At 37.4% G+C, this 16,855-nt stretch overlaps 1 protein-coding gene across 1 annotated transcript in view; it reads right to left on the minus strand.

Annotated features, from left to right (window-relative positions):
- The window catches only part of CNTN3 (contactin 3), a 439,279-nt gene that overhangs the window by 243,349 nt on the left and 179,075 nt on the right, over positions 1-16,855 (minus strand). Inside the window, exon 4 of the mRNA XM_021007573.2 lies at positions 5,337-5,512. Coding sequence (XP_020863232.1) covers positions 5,337-5,512 — 176 coding nt within the window. The remainder of the gene's footprint in view (positions 1-5,336; positions 5,513-16,855) is intronic.

The following is a 16,855-nucleotide window of genomic DNA, read 5'->3' on the forward strand; positions in this document are numbered from 1 at the left end:
TGACATAAATTGATTGTGTGATCCTCAGCAAGCCACACAATCTCTCTTATGCTTCAAGAAGATTATGAATTTTAGAGCAACAGAAGACAGCCTCATAGGTGGGGAAAACACTGCAATATGTTACGGCTTGTGGGGGCACTAATGATTGCCTGGAAATCAGAAATGAGGGGCTAACCACTCCTGCTTCCATCACTGAGAAGTGTTCATTGTTGGAGTGCACCTATTGGATAGTTTAGTCCCTGGTGTCCACCTGCATCCTTCAAGGATAACAGATTTCCTTGAGGCAATAATAGAATAGTGATTAGCCGAACTGAACTTCTAAACTTAATTCATGGACAATGAGGGACTTACAGGATAGCGGAAATCTCAAAACTTAACTGAGAAAAACGAAACGTGACAATTACAAAAATGTTGGCAGTGATACAGAATAAAATCAATAATAAAATAAAATAAATTTGATTTTCCCAATTTTCAATACCAAGGAAACCACAACTGGACTAAAAAAGAATTTTAAGAGAAAAAAAATATTTCTATGTGTCCACAAATCAGATCATTATCCTCAACCACTTGAACTTACTGGGTATCCAGCAGGTTACAAAACTAAAACCACAAAGTACATAGAAGTGTCATTTTAATATTTTGATCTAGAACTGATGAAAAGCATCTCTCCATAAGGCCAGTTTGAATTAAAAACACAATTAAAAGCAATGCAAAAAAAAAAAAAACTGGAAAACAAAAAGAGTGAAAGAAACACTCTCAACTTGATCAGATCTATTTCTAGGCTCCCATTTCACAAAATGAAAAGGGATTTCTGGGAGCCTTCAGGAGTGAAGATCCTCTGGTTAGAAAAACATCTTCACTTTCAATAAGTGTAACATGTAAAGGCATGTAAGAGCCCTGACTCTCGCTTTTAGATTATACATCTTGGAGGGATTTGGAGATGATCAAGATTGTGAATTATGCCACCTCACAAAATCAAACTCTCCAAACCTGTCTTTTAGTTGTCAGCCTCAAAAATAAATAAATAAATATAGCCCGGAGGTGGGGAATGGCTCAAAGTACCATGATAGTAGCAGATATTCCACTGTAAGTTTTGGGACAAATTTTCACTAAGAACTAATATTTTTCCCCCATCCAATTCAGCATTTTTGAGCCTTGAATGGTAGCAATCTAGCCTTTACAGAAGAACTGACATTTTGTCTAATCTTCCACACTCAGTTGGAGAACCACAGAATTTTTAGAGCTGAGAGAAATTTGAGAGCTCATATGGTTTTGTGTGTGTGTGTATGTATTTATATTTCATTCTACAGGTCAGGCAACTGAGGCTCGGAGACTGAGACAAGTTAATGATCATCAGAATTGAAGAGGAAAAAAATCAAGTTTAAAGGCTAATGTAAGTTTTTCACCTCAGGGAGGTATTGATTAGGTAAAACTTCATTTGAATCCTAGTATAAGGAAGTGTTAGAAGCATATCAGGAAGGGACAAGACTTCACGCAGACACACAGTGATGGACCCTTTCAGGTTTCCACTTTCTACCAAAAGAGTCTAGTCCTTTTCTCTCCCTATCATTATACCTCATTTCTCTGGGAATGCTCTTTCCCCTACCACTAATAGCATTTATTATTTATATTGGATATCACTATATCAAACTCAGTCTCTAAACAACATGATTAAGAAACCACCATGATTAAGTACATATCATCCCTGCCCTCCTATCTGCTATTGGAAATATCCCAAAGATGCATTTGCTCAACTTACTTAAGATGCCTTTGTGTCTCAATGCTTCCATTCAATTATGTAAAGCAATCATTGTATTCACCTATGCAATAGTCCATGAAACATTAAGCATAAAAGAGTGACTTGTCTCAGTCTTTCCATTTGAACTTCACTAAATAAAAGATATGGAGGAGAATAACAACTAATTTTTTTGTATAATTTTCTAAACTTTATAAATCACTTGAAACATATTTTAGAAATCAGCAAACGTATGGGAATGTGGTAGCTAATTAGACAATCATCCCAACTTCAGGAACACGATGACAGAGAGTTGTTTTTCCATGGTAGCCTTTGGAGCAAATTACTCCTGTAGCATTTCTCCATTAAAACAAACCTCAATGATCCCATCAACCAAACCAGTTTTTCAGTAGCATAAGACACATAACCATATATTTAGTACGCTCCTACATTAAAGCATAAAACCAATGCTCATGTATGGTCATGGTTTCAATAGCTGCATATCATTATATTCCTTTGGATCCAACAAAACCAAATTTTCTTTTTTGATTTAAACAAAAAGTATGAGTATTCGATAAAAGTTTTGTTGGTCATGAAGCATGAATGGAAAAATGATTTAAAGATGTATCAAGCTTTTAAAGAAAAATGTTTTTAGATCATCAGAGCAGAACAGCTTTGAACTTCATCAAAGTCACTTATGTTCAAAGATGAAATTTACTACTAAGTTATGAGAAATCACACAGCCTCGAGTTGCTCATGGAGAAAGGCTCTCACTGATTATGCTACAACAATTTAGCTAATTAGGCCTTGGTAATTTTTCTTTTTGCAGAAACACCCAGCTAATCTGGGACTTGGGCTCCTAGGTATTTTAACATTTGTGTAAACTTCATCAACTCCTTCCAGCTAATTCCATTCAACCTTTTTAACACCGCTGAGTGCAATGTATTAGGCTAAGAAGGCTATAAACATAATTTCCCAAAGCTATAAAGTCAACATTTACCCACTACTGAGGGAAGCTAATTGACTTTTAAAGACATAAATAATGAAGAAAAATATTGAAATGATAGAAAATGGTTTGCAGTACAACTTAATGAGAAGCCAACATCTCATGCAAATAAATACTTATTACATATCAACTTTAAGTTGATAGAAGAAACTTTTAAAGGATATAAAGGTTTACCTTGGTATTTTTCAATGGCCATGTCAAAGCATCTCCTGTAGTTTGGTTCACAGAACTATAGACTTAGAGATGGAAAGGATCTCAGGTCACCTACCTAGCACCCTCATTTTACAGATAAGGAAACTGAAGCCCAGGGAGGCTGACATTTGCTTAAGGCCACAGAGGCACTAAGTACGTAGGACTTGAACAGAGGTCCAACGACACCAGGATCAGTTCTCTTTCCTCTCTACTGCACTGGTTTGTTTTTGTGGGCAAACCAGCAACTAACTGGTAATTAGAGAGACTGCTGATAAATGTAAAAGCAAACTCAAGCCTGCAATGTTTTGTTGAGTAGGATTTCTGCTGTCTCTTCTGAGATCTGGATTTGTAAGACATGTGCAATGATTATTATTCCATACCACGGTCTTCACTTCTCCCCACCCACTGATTCCTTCCCTGTTTAGGTTTCTCCATTCTTTTAAAAAATAATAAACATCAATAGATGTTACTGTCCCTGCCATATATCATGGTATGTCTTTTCTCTCTTTCTCAGTTAAACTGCTGGAAAAAAAGCTATTTACACTTATTTTGTCTTCTGTCTCTCGTTACTTTCCTCTGAAACCTTTGCAATCTGGCTTTCTACTTCATCTTACAGTTAAATGTACTCTCTGCAAAGTTACAATGATCTCTCTGTTGCCAAATCTAATGATCTTTTCCCAAATGTCATCTCCATCAACAGATCTGTTTGTATTCCGCTCCATGGAAAAGCATGCCCCCAATCTCCCAAATCTTAATGTTCCGCTTCCTTTTGCATGTTGTTTTCCCCCGTTAAATCATAAGTTCCTTGAGGGAAGAAACTCTCTCTTTTTCTTACTTATATTCCTAGCACTTAGCATGGTGCCTGGCGCAAAGTTCTTGTTTTTAGTTGTTTTCAGTTGTGTCAGTCTCTTTGTGACCCCATTTGGGGTTTTCCTGGTGAAGATACTAGAGCGGTTTGCCATTTCTTTCTCCAGCTCATTGTACAGATGAAGAAACTGAGGCAAACAGGATTAACTGACTTGCCCAAAGTCACACAGCTAGTAAGTGTCTGAGGCCACATTTGAACTCAGGATGATGAGTCTTCCTGACTTCAGGCACTATCTACTGTGTCACCTAGCTGCCCTGTCACAAAGAAGGTGCTTAATAAATGTTTATTGAACTGAATTGAAATCTTCTTTCTCTACTTTTTCTGGAGCATTTGACACTGTGTACCACCCTCTTCAACTGGATATGTAGCTTCTCTCCGAGTTTTCATATACTTTTAGCTATCCTTCTACCTACCTGACTCCTTTTTCTCAGTCTCTTTTGCTGGATCTTAAGCCATTTTATGCCCACTAACTATAGGTTTACCCTAAGGCTGTTCTGGACTTCTTCTCTTTTCTCTCTCTACTCTGTGTATTCTCCTCATCTCCTATGCATTTAATTATCATCACTGTGCAGATGACTCCCAGATCTGTATATCTCAGCCCTAGATTCCTGATGTCCACCGTCTATCTCTGTCTACTGGATACTTCAAATTAGATATCCCATACGCATTTCAAAAAAATATATCCAAAATAGAACTCATCTTTTGCTCTAAAATTTTCTCTTCTTCTAACCATCCCTATCATATACCTAGGCAAAACCTGACAGGTTAAAAAAATAAAATAAAATAAAAAATAACCCTACTTGTGCTAAAGAGAAGGATCTTATAGTCATATTAAGACAACTGGAGACTAATCCCTCAGAGATAAGTGAAATCACTTTCTAAGCATCAAGACAATAAACCAGTCTTTTCTATTTTTCTCTCTATCTCCTGCTTTACCCTTTTCCTTCCTAACCTTAATTAAGCATAACTTATTATTTTTGTTATACAGGTGCTTATTATTCTCTAATAATTTCTCCCCTGTTGGTTTTGTTCCCTGATCAGATCACAAATACTGCTCTGTCTTCCAATACATCTAGGAGAATGGTTAGTTTCTTGGCTTTAATTTCTTTGAATTCCTTTAAATTCCAATAAAGTATAAGTTCCTTGAGGGAAGGGCAACTGATTTTGGTTTTTGTATGCCTGGTGTTTAAACATTTTCTGATAAATAGCAGCTGCTCAATAACACTTGTTGCCCTGAACTTAATTGTTCACAAACACAATTTCCAAACAAATCAACGAGAAAAAAGACCAAGTTTTACTTTGACCCATTTTATGAGACCCTTATCATATTTAATGATATATTCCAAGATCATTGTCAATATTCTTTTTGATGGTGTTTTATGATATATTTCAGGGTTACTGTCAATATTCTTTTCTTATCAAGTTGTGAGTGAGAGACACATGTTTAATACCCCATATATTTTTTCTGAAGAAATGGAAAATTACCATATATACTATATCACTCTTCTTTCAATAGGTTATGAGTTTCAACTTACAGGCAAACTGAAGTTTTGCTTCTTTACTGACCACTGTTCCAAGAGAATTTGATGCAAAACACTGATAAGTACCAGTGTCTCGATTTCTGTTCGGATTAATCACCACAAGATTTCCTCCATTGAGTTTATAACGATATTCCATACTTAGGTTAATGTCACTTCCATTGAGCTGCCATCTGCAAAATAAATTTCATATTTTTTTAAAATTTTTTCTGTCCTCATTGTTTTCATATTTAAATCAGGAAAGATAAATTTTCATTATCGAGCCAATTTTAAACATGTTACATATTTAAAAAATTGGAAGATGCTTCATAAAGTCTGCATTTTTATGAGATAAGCAAGTATTTAATCAGAACATGTTTCAAAGTGTACCCAAAATGCCAAGTGGTTTAAAATGGCATTTTTTTCCAAGTAGATTTTTCTCCAGACACAGCACTTTACCCTGGGGCTATATTAAACATTTAGGATATATGTAAAGAGGCAAAAGGTAAGGGGGTATTTGAGGAAAGCAATCTAGATACTCACTTCTAATATTCTGCCACTGACAGAGGAAAATAGTTTTAGGATTTTTAGGTTTTTTCCCCTTCTCTCTCAAGATTAACTTATCCAGATTGGTTGAGCATGTTTAATTAATTGAGTAAGTGTTCAACAATCCACTTCAATTTGTTTGTATAAGCATACCTCTCTAAGATGTGGTCAACAATTTAAACCACTAGGAACTATTTTGGAAATAATGTTCTGCCATTGCCAGGAGGAATGACTGGGCAGGTTAGTGAACAACTTCAGATGCCTAACTCCTCCAGAGGATAAATCACATGTTTTTCTTTTTCCATCTTATTTTGTGGGGGAAGGGGACTTAGAGGGAACAGTCTTGTAATGTTAATGCTACAAGGAACTCAGAGAGGAGTAAACTCCCTATACTGATGCATACCAACATCTACTCTACAATCTAAGAGTCTTTAGAAAGTTGGTTGAATGCAGTTCAATTCCTTCCCTCACCCCTCAGCAAAACAAACAACCTTTCTACACAAGCTACCACTCACTAAACAGGGCTAACATTTGGCTCTAGCTAAGTGAGATAGTGGATAGAGTGATGAACTTGGAGTCAAGAAGCCCTGAGGTATTGAGGTGGTGCAGTACATAGCAAGTTGGCCTTGCTGCCAAAGAGACCAGAGTTCAAATTTGGCCTTTAACAATTATTAGCTGTGTGACCCTGGGCAAGTCACTTAACATCCTTCAGCCTCAAAATGTTCTCATCTGCACAATGGGGATAATAAGAACAACTACTTCCTAGGGTTGTTGAGAAGAATAATATTGGCAGAGAACTTTTTCACAAACCTTAATGGTTGTTAATCTTATCGTCATTATCATGGGAATCCTAACAAAAGGATCAATCATAAATGTTGTAAAATCATTATGAAATCTCTACTACGGAATTTAAAATATGATTTGAATTTTCCAAAATTGATTTACAAATAGCTTTTTGGGAATTGTGCAAATGGAGGTCCTTACACAGTCTGAAAATCCAATAACTCTAACGAAATCTATATTAATTTAAAACTATTAGGAGGAAAGTCATTAATGCAAAATTTTAAACAATACTATGAGCCTGGAATGGTTTAAAGAGACATTAACTTGAAAAGCATCTACTTTTTTAAAAAAAAAAAGTATTCTTGTAGTTTTATTTTGGCTGCTCTATAAGACTGGACGTCATTTTTATTTGAAATGAAGAGAAAAGAAGGAAGACATTCTTATCTATGAAAAGCAAAATAGTTATGGGGGTGTTAAGGAACAAAAAAAGACATTCTTATCTATGAAAAGCAAAATAGTTATGGGGGTGTTAAGAGACAAGATGGAAGAGAACAGGCCGTAACCTAGCCACATTTTCCCAATACTAATCTTCAAACAACTTTAAAATAACTCCTCAAATCACATTTTGGAGTGTCAGAGCCAACAAAAAGTCTGCATGAGACATTTTTCCAGCATGAGACAACTTAGGACTTCAGCAGGAAGGCTAGGGTGGGAGCCAGCTCAGACAGTAGGGTGGCAGTACTACCAGTGGGCCCCGGAGGCATCCGTGACAGTGGCAGCAGCAGCTTCAGGAGCTCTCAGCCCAAAGACATTAAGAAGATTAAACAATTACTCAGAAAGGGATCACAGGGGACCCTCTTCTAGCACAGGGTACAGCGGGTGCTGCTTGGCAACACTACCATCCATACATACTTCCAGGATGGAGAAGAGCATTTGTGGTTGGTCACAAGGAAGCAGGGGGCCAGGTTGCAGTTCCAAGGTACAGAGCAGCACGAATGCTTATGGTTGTCAGAAAGCAGGAGACCTGGTTTTAATCTCAGGGTCAAGGGGAGCACTAGCACTTGTGGCTATTGGAAAAAAGGGGCCCCTTCTGGGTAAAGACCAGAGATAGAAGAGCAATAATAACACCTCTCCTTAGACCACAGAGCCTTGGAACCACAGAAAACTTTCAGACTCGAGGTGGTTTCTGGGAGCCAAGATGGCGGAGTGAAAATGTTGTCGCTCTCACCCTCCCCTATCAACCTCTGAAAACCCAGAAAATATCACCCCAGGGGAAAAACAACAACAACCCTGGAACAGCTGAACTAGAAGAAAGACAGGGAGCAGCAATGCAGCAGCCCAGCAAATGGGTCTCCCAGTGCCTCACAAAAATAAGGGAAGCAGCACTACAAAGGACCCCAAGTGGATAAGCACCCTGCAGCATTCATCTGAAAGGAGCTGAAGAAAGCAACCTAGAGTCTTCCTAAAGTCCCAGCCTTGCTGATTCCAACCCAACACCAGGTAAGCTGTCAGAACCCTACAGCCTCCAACTGTCAATCAGGAGGAGATCCTGAAGCCCAGGTGGTAGAGTGGGCAAACAACAACACCTGGACCTTCAAGTGCCTCGGTGAGGGTGGGGGGAACCGGTGGAAAACAGCTCAGAAAACTACCAGGTGCCTCGGGCACTCTACCACAAAGGAATCTCCCACTGCATTAGCAGAAACGAGGGAGGCAGCATTGCAAGGGGCCCTAGGCAGATAAACACCCTGCAGCACCCATCTAAAAGGAGCTGATGAAAGCCAAAGCCAAGGAAAAGCAGGCAACCTAGAATTGCCTGAAAGTTCCACCTTTGCTGATTCCAGCCCAACATGAGGCAAGCTGCCAGAACCCTACAGCCTCCAACTGCCAACATCAGAGGCCCCAGCACACAGTCAGTGACCAAGACCAACACAAAAAGCTTGGGTCAGTGCCCTCTACTCCCCAGCATGACAGCTCAATCTCTTTAAAGGCCAGGGAATAAAGAAACCATGAGTAAAAAGAAATGTACCATAGATTCACATTATGAGAAGAGTGAAGATCAAGACAGAAATTCTGAAGAGGACAACATTGTCAACAAACCCACATCTGCAACATCAAAAGGGAATATGAACTGGTCTGAAGCCCAAAAAGCCTTCTTAGAAGAGCTCAAGAAGGATTTTAAAAGTCTAATGAGAGAGGTAGAAGAGTCCTTAAAAAATACAATTGGCCAATTGGAAAAAAAGTACACTGAAGAAAACAAGTCCCTAAAAAACACAATTGGCCAATTGAAGAAGGAAGTACAAAAACTAACAGAAGAAAACAATCTGTTAAAAACTAGAATTGGACAAATGGAAACTAATGACTCTATGAGAGAGCAAGAATCAGTCAAACAGAAACGAAAAAATTGAAGAAAAAATAGATGAAAACATAAAATACCTCATCAGTAAAATAACCAACCTAGAAAATCGATTCAGGAGAGACAATTTAAAAATTATTGGACTACCTGAAAATCATGATGAAAAAAAGAGCCTGGACAGTATCTTTCAGGAAATCATAAAGGAAAACTGCCCTGAAGTCCTAGAACCAGAAGGTAAAATAACCATAGAAAGAATATACCACTCACCACCTGAAAGAGATCCCAAATTGACAATGCCAAGGAATATAATAGCAAAATTCCAAAATTACCAGATGAAAGAGAAGGTGCTGCAAGCAGCCAGAAAGAAACAATTTAAATATCATGGAACCACAGTCAGGATTACACAGGACCTTGCAGCTTCTACATTAAAAGACCGCAGGGCATGGAACATGATATTCTGTAAGGCAAAGGAGCTTGGATTGCAGCCAAGGATCAACTACCCTGCAAAAATGAGCATGATTTTTCAAGGGAGGAGATGGATATTCAACAAAATAGGGACTTCCAAACCTTCCTGATAAAAAGACCAGAGCTCAACAAAAAATTTGATCTTCAAGTACAAGATTCAAAAAAGACATAAAAAGGTAAATGGGACAGAAAGATACAATATGTTGTTAATAAGGGTGGACTGTTTACATCCCTACAAGGGAAGATGACACTTGCAACTCTTGAGAACTGTACTGTTATTAAGCCATGTTAAAGGAGTACACATAAAGGGGGTGGATATTCATTGACTTTGATGTAATAAAAAAAAAATCTAATCAAGTGGGTTAAATGGATCCAAGTAAGTGGATTAGCTTGATCTTAGAAAATGTACTGAGAAAGGAAGAGGCAGACAAGGGTAAATTACATTACAGGAAAAGACAGAAAATCCTATTACAGCAGAGGGAGGGAGGGGTGAGCATTGTTTGAACCTTACTCTCATCAGATTTGGCTCAAGAAGGGAGTAACATAATCAGTTAGGTAGAAATCAAAGTTGCCCTACAGGCAGTAGGAGGGAAAAGGGGAAAGAAAAGGGAGGAGGAATAGAAGGGAGGGAAGAAGCAGTAAGGGAAAAAGGGAAGAAAAGGGAAAAGGAGGGAGGGACTGAGAGAGGAGTGGTCAAAAGCAAAACACTAGTGGGGGGGAAGGAGAAAGGAGAAAGAAAAGCATACACAGGGGGGAAAAAGGATGTAGAAAAAGACATGGGAAGCAATCATAATTGTGAAAGTTGAATTGCAATCTTTTTTTTTCTCTTCTGTTGAGTTTTGTTTCCTCTTTGTGATGGTTCCTCCTATTGGTTTTAATTTTGACTTACAACTTCACTAATTTGAAAATATGTTTAATGGGAATGTAAATATATAGCCTATATCAGATTGTGCGCCATCTTGGGGAGGGTGGTGGGGAGGAAAGGGGAGAAAAATTTTAAATTCAAAAGCATATGGAAGTGATCATTGATAAATCAAAATAAATGAAAGAAAAAAAGAAAAAAAAAAGAAAACTTTCAGACTCCCAGAACTAGCTCTGAAAAGAGGTAGCACAAAAAAAGCCTGAAAAATGGGATAGTGCCTCCCCATCCACAGATGAGCAGAGCACAGCTTTAATATAAAGTTAAAAGTCAAGAAATAGGCTTGAAAAGAAATGAGCAAACACCAAATGAACTTGAACATAAAAAGCCAAATTGGAACCAAGCCCAAAAAGAATTCCTAGAAAAGTTAATGAAAGAAATGACTGGTAGAGGAAAAATTGGGAAAAGAAAAGAGTGATACAAGAAAATTATGAAAAGAGAATAGCTTGGTTAAAAAAAAAACAAAAAAAATATTGAAGAAATTAATATCTTAAAAAAACAGAATTGCCCTCAAGGTAAAAGAAGTACAAAAATTCACTAAAGAAACAACTCCTTAAAAGGCAGAATAGGCCACATGGGAAAAGAGGCACAAAAATTCATTTAAAAATAGAATTCATTAAAAATTAAAACTGGGTAAGTAGAAGCTAATGATCACATAAGGCATGAATAAACAATCAAATAAATTCAAAAGAATGAAAAACTAGAAGAAAATGTGGAATATCTTATCAGATAAACAACTGATCTGGAAAACAGATTAAAGAGAGATAATATAACACTTATTGGACTACCTGAAAGCTATGATTTAAAAAAAAAAAGCTTAAACAGCGTCTTTAAAGAAATTTTCTGCCTTGATATCTTTTATCCAGAGGTTAAATAGAAATCGGAAGAATTTACCAATTATCTCCTGAAAGAGATCCCAAAAGGAAAACTCCCAGGAATATTATAGTAAAATTCCAGAGCTGTCATGTTACGGAGAAAATATTGCAACTAGAAAGAAACAATTCAAATATTGTGAAGCCACAATCAGAATCACACAAGATGTAGCAAATTCCACAGAGCACTTGGAAAATGATAGTCCAAATGTCAAAGAAGCTAGGATTACAACCAAAAATCAGCTACCCAGCAAATTGAATTTAATCCTTCATGGAGAAAAAATGGATATTTAATGAAATAGAAGACTTTCAATCATTCCTAATTAAAAGACCAGAGCTGAATGGAAAATCTTACATTAAAACATATGACTCAAGAGAAACAAAATGATCAACATGTGAGTAATCATAAGGGATTCAATAAAGTTAAACTTTTTACATTCCTCTATTGAAAGATAACTCCTAAGAACTTTGTAATTCTTTGACAAGTTAGGCATCTACATCAACAGATAGCAAGTGTGAGTCAATTATGTTGCAATGACCTTAATAATAATAAGGAAAGGGTGAGAAAGAAGGATGTACTGGGAGAAGGGAGAAGAGAGAAAGAATAGGGAAAGTTTTCTCACATAAAAGGGGCATGCAAGGAAGAGCTGTTATAGTGGAAGGGAAAATGGGTGGTGATGGCTGGCAATGCTTGGAACTGACTTTTATTGGAATTGACTCAAAGAGGGAAGAAGAAATGAAAGCTATCTATTCATATGAAAAATGCTTTAAATCACTATGGATTAGAGAAATGCAAATTAAAAGAACTCTGAAGTACCAACCTCACACCTATCATGAAATGACAAATGGTGCAGGGGATGAATGAAAACAGGTAAACTAATATAATGTTGGTGGAATTTCGAACTGGTCCCACCATTTTATGCCCAAAGCGCTATAAAACTGTGAATACCTTTTGATCCAGAAATACCACTACTAGGTCTGTATCCCAAAGAGATAAAAGAAAAAGGAAAAGGATCTATATATACAGAAATCTTTGTAAGAACTTACTTTGTGGTGACAAAGAATTGGAAACTGAAGGGATGCTCATTAATTGGGGAAGTTTTGTTTTATGATGGTGGAGTATTATTGCGCTATAAGAAATGATATGGGGATGGTTTTAGAAAATATAAGGCAAGTTATATATGAACTGATGCAAAAAGAAATAAGAAATGGGAAATCATTGTGCACAGTAACGGCAATGTCGTAATAATAACCAACTGTGAAAGACTTGGCTACTCTGGTCTGTAATGATTTAAGACAATTCCAAAGGACTTGTGATGAAAAAATGCTATCCACCTCTAGCATGAGAACTGATAAACTGGGGACAAACTGAAGTATAATTTTCTCACTTAATTTTTTGTGTTTTTTTATGATGTGGTTAATGTAGGAGTGTATTGCATGATTTTGCACATATAATTGCTGTCATTTTGCTAGCCTTCTTAGTGAGTAGGGGAAGAGTTGGAGTGTAGGAGAGAATCTGGAACTCAAAGTTGAAAAAGAAAAGCATGTTAAAATAAATAAATAATTTAAGAGAGATAGCTATCTAGGCTTATAATCTTCCCCTAGATCTAATAGTCCAAATGGAATATTGTCCTTGATGGGAAGGACCAGGATGAAATATCTGAAATACAAAAGAAGGGAGGAACACAGCCCCCACTCCTCCTTCTGGCACCTCGGTACTTCAACTGAACTACACCTTTGATTGCACAGATTCAGTTAGAGGTGAAGATTACAACCCACTCATGATTTCTCATCCTATGGAACTCTAGTATTTGGTCTTTCATAAATGTTCCACATAAGCTCCATCTCTATGTCACCTGACATTGCATGGGCACCACTAAACCCTGTGGGCTGTCCATCTTTTATTTCTTGCTCTTGCCTAATCATTTGATACCATCCTATTAGACTGGGTCTCTTCTCTGAGAGGGGAACATGTGACAGAAGTAGCTGGAATGAGTGAATCCATACAGCAAAGGAATTCCACCAATCCATTTGTTTTGGCTATCTGACCTACTTATGATTAGTGTGTCCAAAGTTGGTTGGTATGCTTCATTGGTATGTTGGTATGCTTTTACAGAAGTCTCCAGCTTCCTTTGTATTCCTGAGTATAAAACCTTTACTGACCCAGATCACTCAAATCTAACACTGGAAAGGCCTTACTCTCCAGGATTATACAGGAGATGATGTTCTTGGCGCTTCATCTCTTATCCAAAAACAACTATACCCCCAACGGCAGTAAAACAGTCAGGCATATAGATCATATTGTACATATTCATATTTGTATACAAATAAGGACTAGACCTATGCTTTCACTGATATAGGTAACCTGGTCTGGTGGAGAGGCCCATGCCTTTTCCAGTCCCACATATGTCATTTGGTTGATATTTTGCTATTTACTCACTATTTACTCATTGCTGTTAACTTGCTTTCACCTATTTATAATCACTGTTGATTAGCACTATTGCAATTTTTCACTATTGCCTTTGGGTGAGCTGAAATTTTGGTTTTGTGGAGATTAAAGTATTCTAGGGCAGCTAGATGGTGCAGTGGATAGAGCACTGGCCCTGGAGTCAGGAGGACCTGAGTTCAAATTTGGCCTTAGATACTTGACACTTGCTAGCTGCATGACCTTGGGCAAGTCACTTAACCTTATTGCCCTGCCAAATGAGAGAGACAGAGACAGAGAGAGAGATTATAGTATTCCATGATATTAGCACACAAAATCATCAAAAAAAATTAGTGTTAAAAAGATTGAGTTTTTTCCAGGATCTTTATCTTAGGAAAATATAAAATATTAAATGGAGAGATGACTCAAAACTGTGGCCTTCCCTTCATTTGTGTGTGAGGGGAAAAACAAAAAGTGAATGCCAATTTTAGTAAAAAAAAAAAGCCACCAAAAAAACCCACTTCACTTCATCCCTCTCCTAAGGACACTTCTACACCAAGGATCCTTAATATGCCAATGAAGCACTGAAGCAGCTGCTGGAGTATATGGCAATAGCATTTACCACTGGGGGTTACTCTTTCTTGCTCTGACTTCTATAAATCTGCTCCTATACTTCTCAACTAGTACAAACAACACCAGATTGTTCCTCCCACCTTCCAATCCCTTCAGTTTATTTTGAGCTCTAGGGAGGTAGGGAAAAGGAACTGAGGAGCAGCAGAAGATAGAGTAGGAGGCATTGTAGGAAGGATGGAAGGCAGAGAAGACAGTACTATTCAATGTCTGGATAGGGTAGACCATGTCGCTTATGTCAGGCCCCAGCATGGATGATCTGACCTATAAATTAGGAATTTAGGAGCCATATTGCTTGATTTGTTTGATTATATACCTGTCCCAAGGGAAAAAAAAATGTGCTATATTCTGGCTATTAATGGCAAAAACCAAGAGTTACATCACCAGTGGGTAGAAATAATTTTTTCAGCCTACAAAGACTTCTTTGTTTAGTAAAGCAACTGCCCATTCAAGCAAATAGAGAATTAATTCTAATGAGTAAAGGGCTAGTCAATTTTGCTCATGACTGAGTGCTTTGATGAGAAGGCCTCAAGTACACTTGAAAGTGATCTATGAAATGTATTTCATTCTATGTGCAAAGGGAATGTGTTATCAGGAGTTTGGCTCCTGATTGAGAATGTTTATGGCTTGAATAAGCATATTTGATGGTCTCATTTCAAAATGGCATTTTTGTATTAAACTGATTGATAATAAAAGTACAGTGACTACCCAGAAAATTGTAAACATCCCATAAAAACATTTCAAAAACATTTCCTCTTGTCTATTTAATAGCCAGAATGATTTAAGAGAACATAAAATATAAGGGAGACTACTTTATTTCAGTAAACAGCTAATATCTAAATGCTCTCATCCCAAAGTCTTGACTAAAGAACCCAAATGGAGAAGATTTGTTAAGGGAGATCATTTCTGGCTATTCTTCACGGGCAATAACTGTCTGTAGCCTATGAAGGCAATACTTAAAATATTTTAGGCTCATTTTCCTAGGGAAAGAAGTAATCATTTTCACCCTTTAACGTACATTTCTGTTACATCAAAATAGTGGAATACAGTGGGTTTAAAAACAGGATGCTGACTAAGAATAATATTTTCCTCATGATATCTGGCCCAATCTGATTTCTGTCTCTCACTAAGGAGACAAACCTATTTTTCTTCTGAAAGACATTTACAAATAAGAATGTTAATAGACAGATTAAGCTATTTCTCCACATCTTATTAAACAAAGAACCAGATGGAGATAGGAGGAAAGTCAAAGTTGAACTGAAATTAAAAGGTTGCTTTTTCATGGAATCTTAGATACTGTGATAAAATTGCCATAAACCATATCAAAATTCTAATTCTCCTGGGTTTAGGTAGGCATTGATTATTTCTGTGAATATCAGAATCATGGAATTTCAGAGTTAGAGTGAACCTCAGAAGCCATCTAGTTAAGTCTATGCCTGAATAAGAAGACATGTTATGATTTGGATCATAAATTATTCTAATGGAAAATATACAAATCTGCGAATTGTTACAGTTTTCCACTTTTTAAATTTGATTTTCATCTACAGTGCTTCCAATAACACATCTGAGCAGTATTCCCAAAAATACCATATTAAATAAAAAGTAAAGTAGATCTTGTCAGGGGTAGAGAAAAGATGGCAGAAAAAAAGGCAGGGAATCACCTGAGCTTTCACAAATGCACCCTCCGAATAACTTTAGATAACACCTCAAGATGAATTCTAGAGTGGCAGAAGCCACAAAAGGATGAGGCGAAACAATTTTCAAGCCTAAGACAACTTAGAAGGTCAGCAGGAAAAGTCTGTTGCACTAGGATGAGAATGGTTCACAATCCAGAGCAAGTAGAGCCTTGGCAAGCCAGAAACAGGCTTTGGGGGCAACTGAAGTGGCAGCAGTGACTTCCTGAGGTCTCAGTGCACAGAGGGTAAGGGGGTCACATAACTGGTTGGAAAGAGATTACAGGAGTGCTTTTCTTTTGGCACTGAGTGCAAGACTCTTGCTTCTGCCTATATGCAGATGCAGGTGGCAGCCCCAGGGAGAGGAGAAACACTAACGCAGCAGAACTTATGGCTGCAGGGGAGTGGGGATCCTGGTCACAGTTCCAGGGTAGAAAATCATGTTTGTGGTCACTCACAGACCTGAGAATAGGCCAGGGGAGTAGTAAACACACCTCCCCTTAAATCACAGCAATGGGAAAAATGGAAAACTTACCAACCTCCAGAATTAGCTGAGAAAACAGATGAATCAAAAAACCTGAAGCGTGGGACACTGCATCCTCTACCCCAGGAGAAGAGTTCAGCTTATAAAGCTAAAAGTCAAGAAAAAGACTAATAAATGAGCAAAAAACAAAACAAAACAAAAAAGAACCTGAACATAAAAATTACTATGGTGACAGGGAAGACCAAAACAAATTTGGAAGAAGATAACAGTCAAAACTGCTATATCCAAAGCCTCAAAGAAAAATATGAATTGATCTCAGGCCCAAAAAGAATTCTTGGAAGAGCTCTAAAAGGATTTTAAAAGTCAAATGGGAGGGAGGGGGAGAGG

The sequence above is a fragment of the Phascolarctos cinereus genome, unplaced genomic scaffold (assembly GCF_003287225.1).
Source record: "Phascolarctos cinereus isolate Bilbo 61053 unplaced genomic scaffold, phaCin_HiC Scaffold_4;HRSCAF=312, whole genome shotgun sequence".
Taxonomy (NCBI): Eukaryota; Metazoa; Chordata; class Mammalia; order Diprotodontia; family Phascolarctidae; genus Phascolarctos; species Phascolarctos cinereus.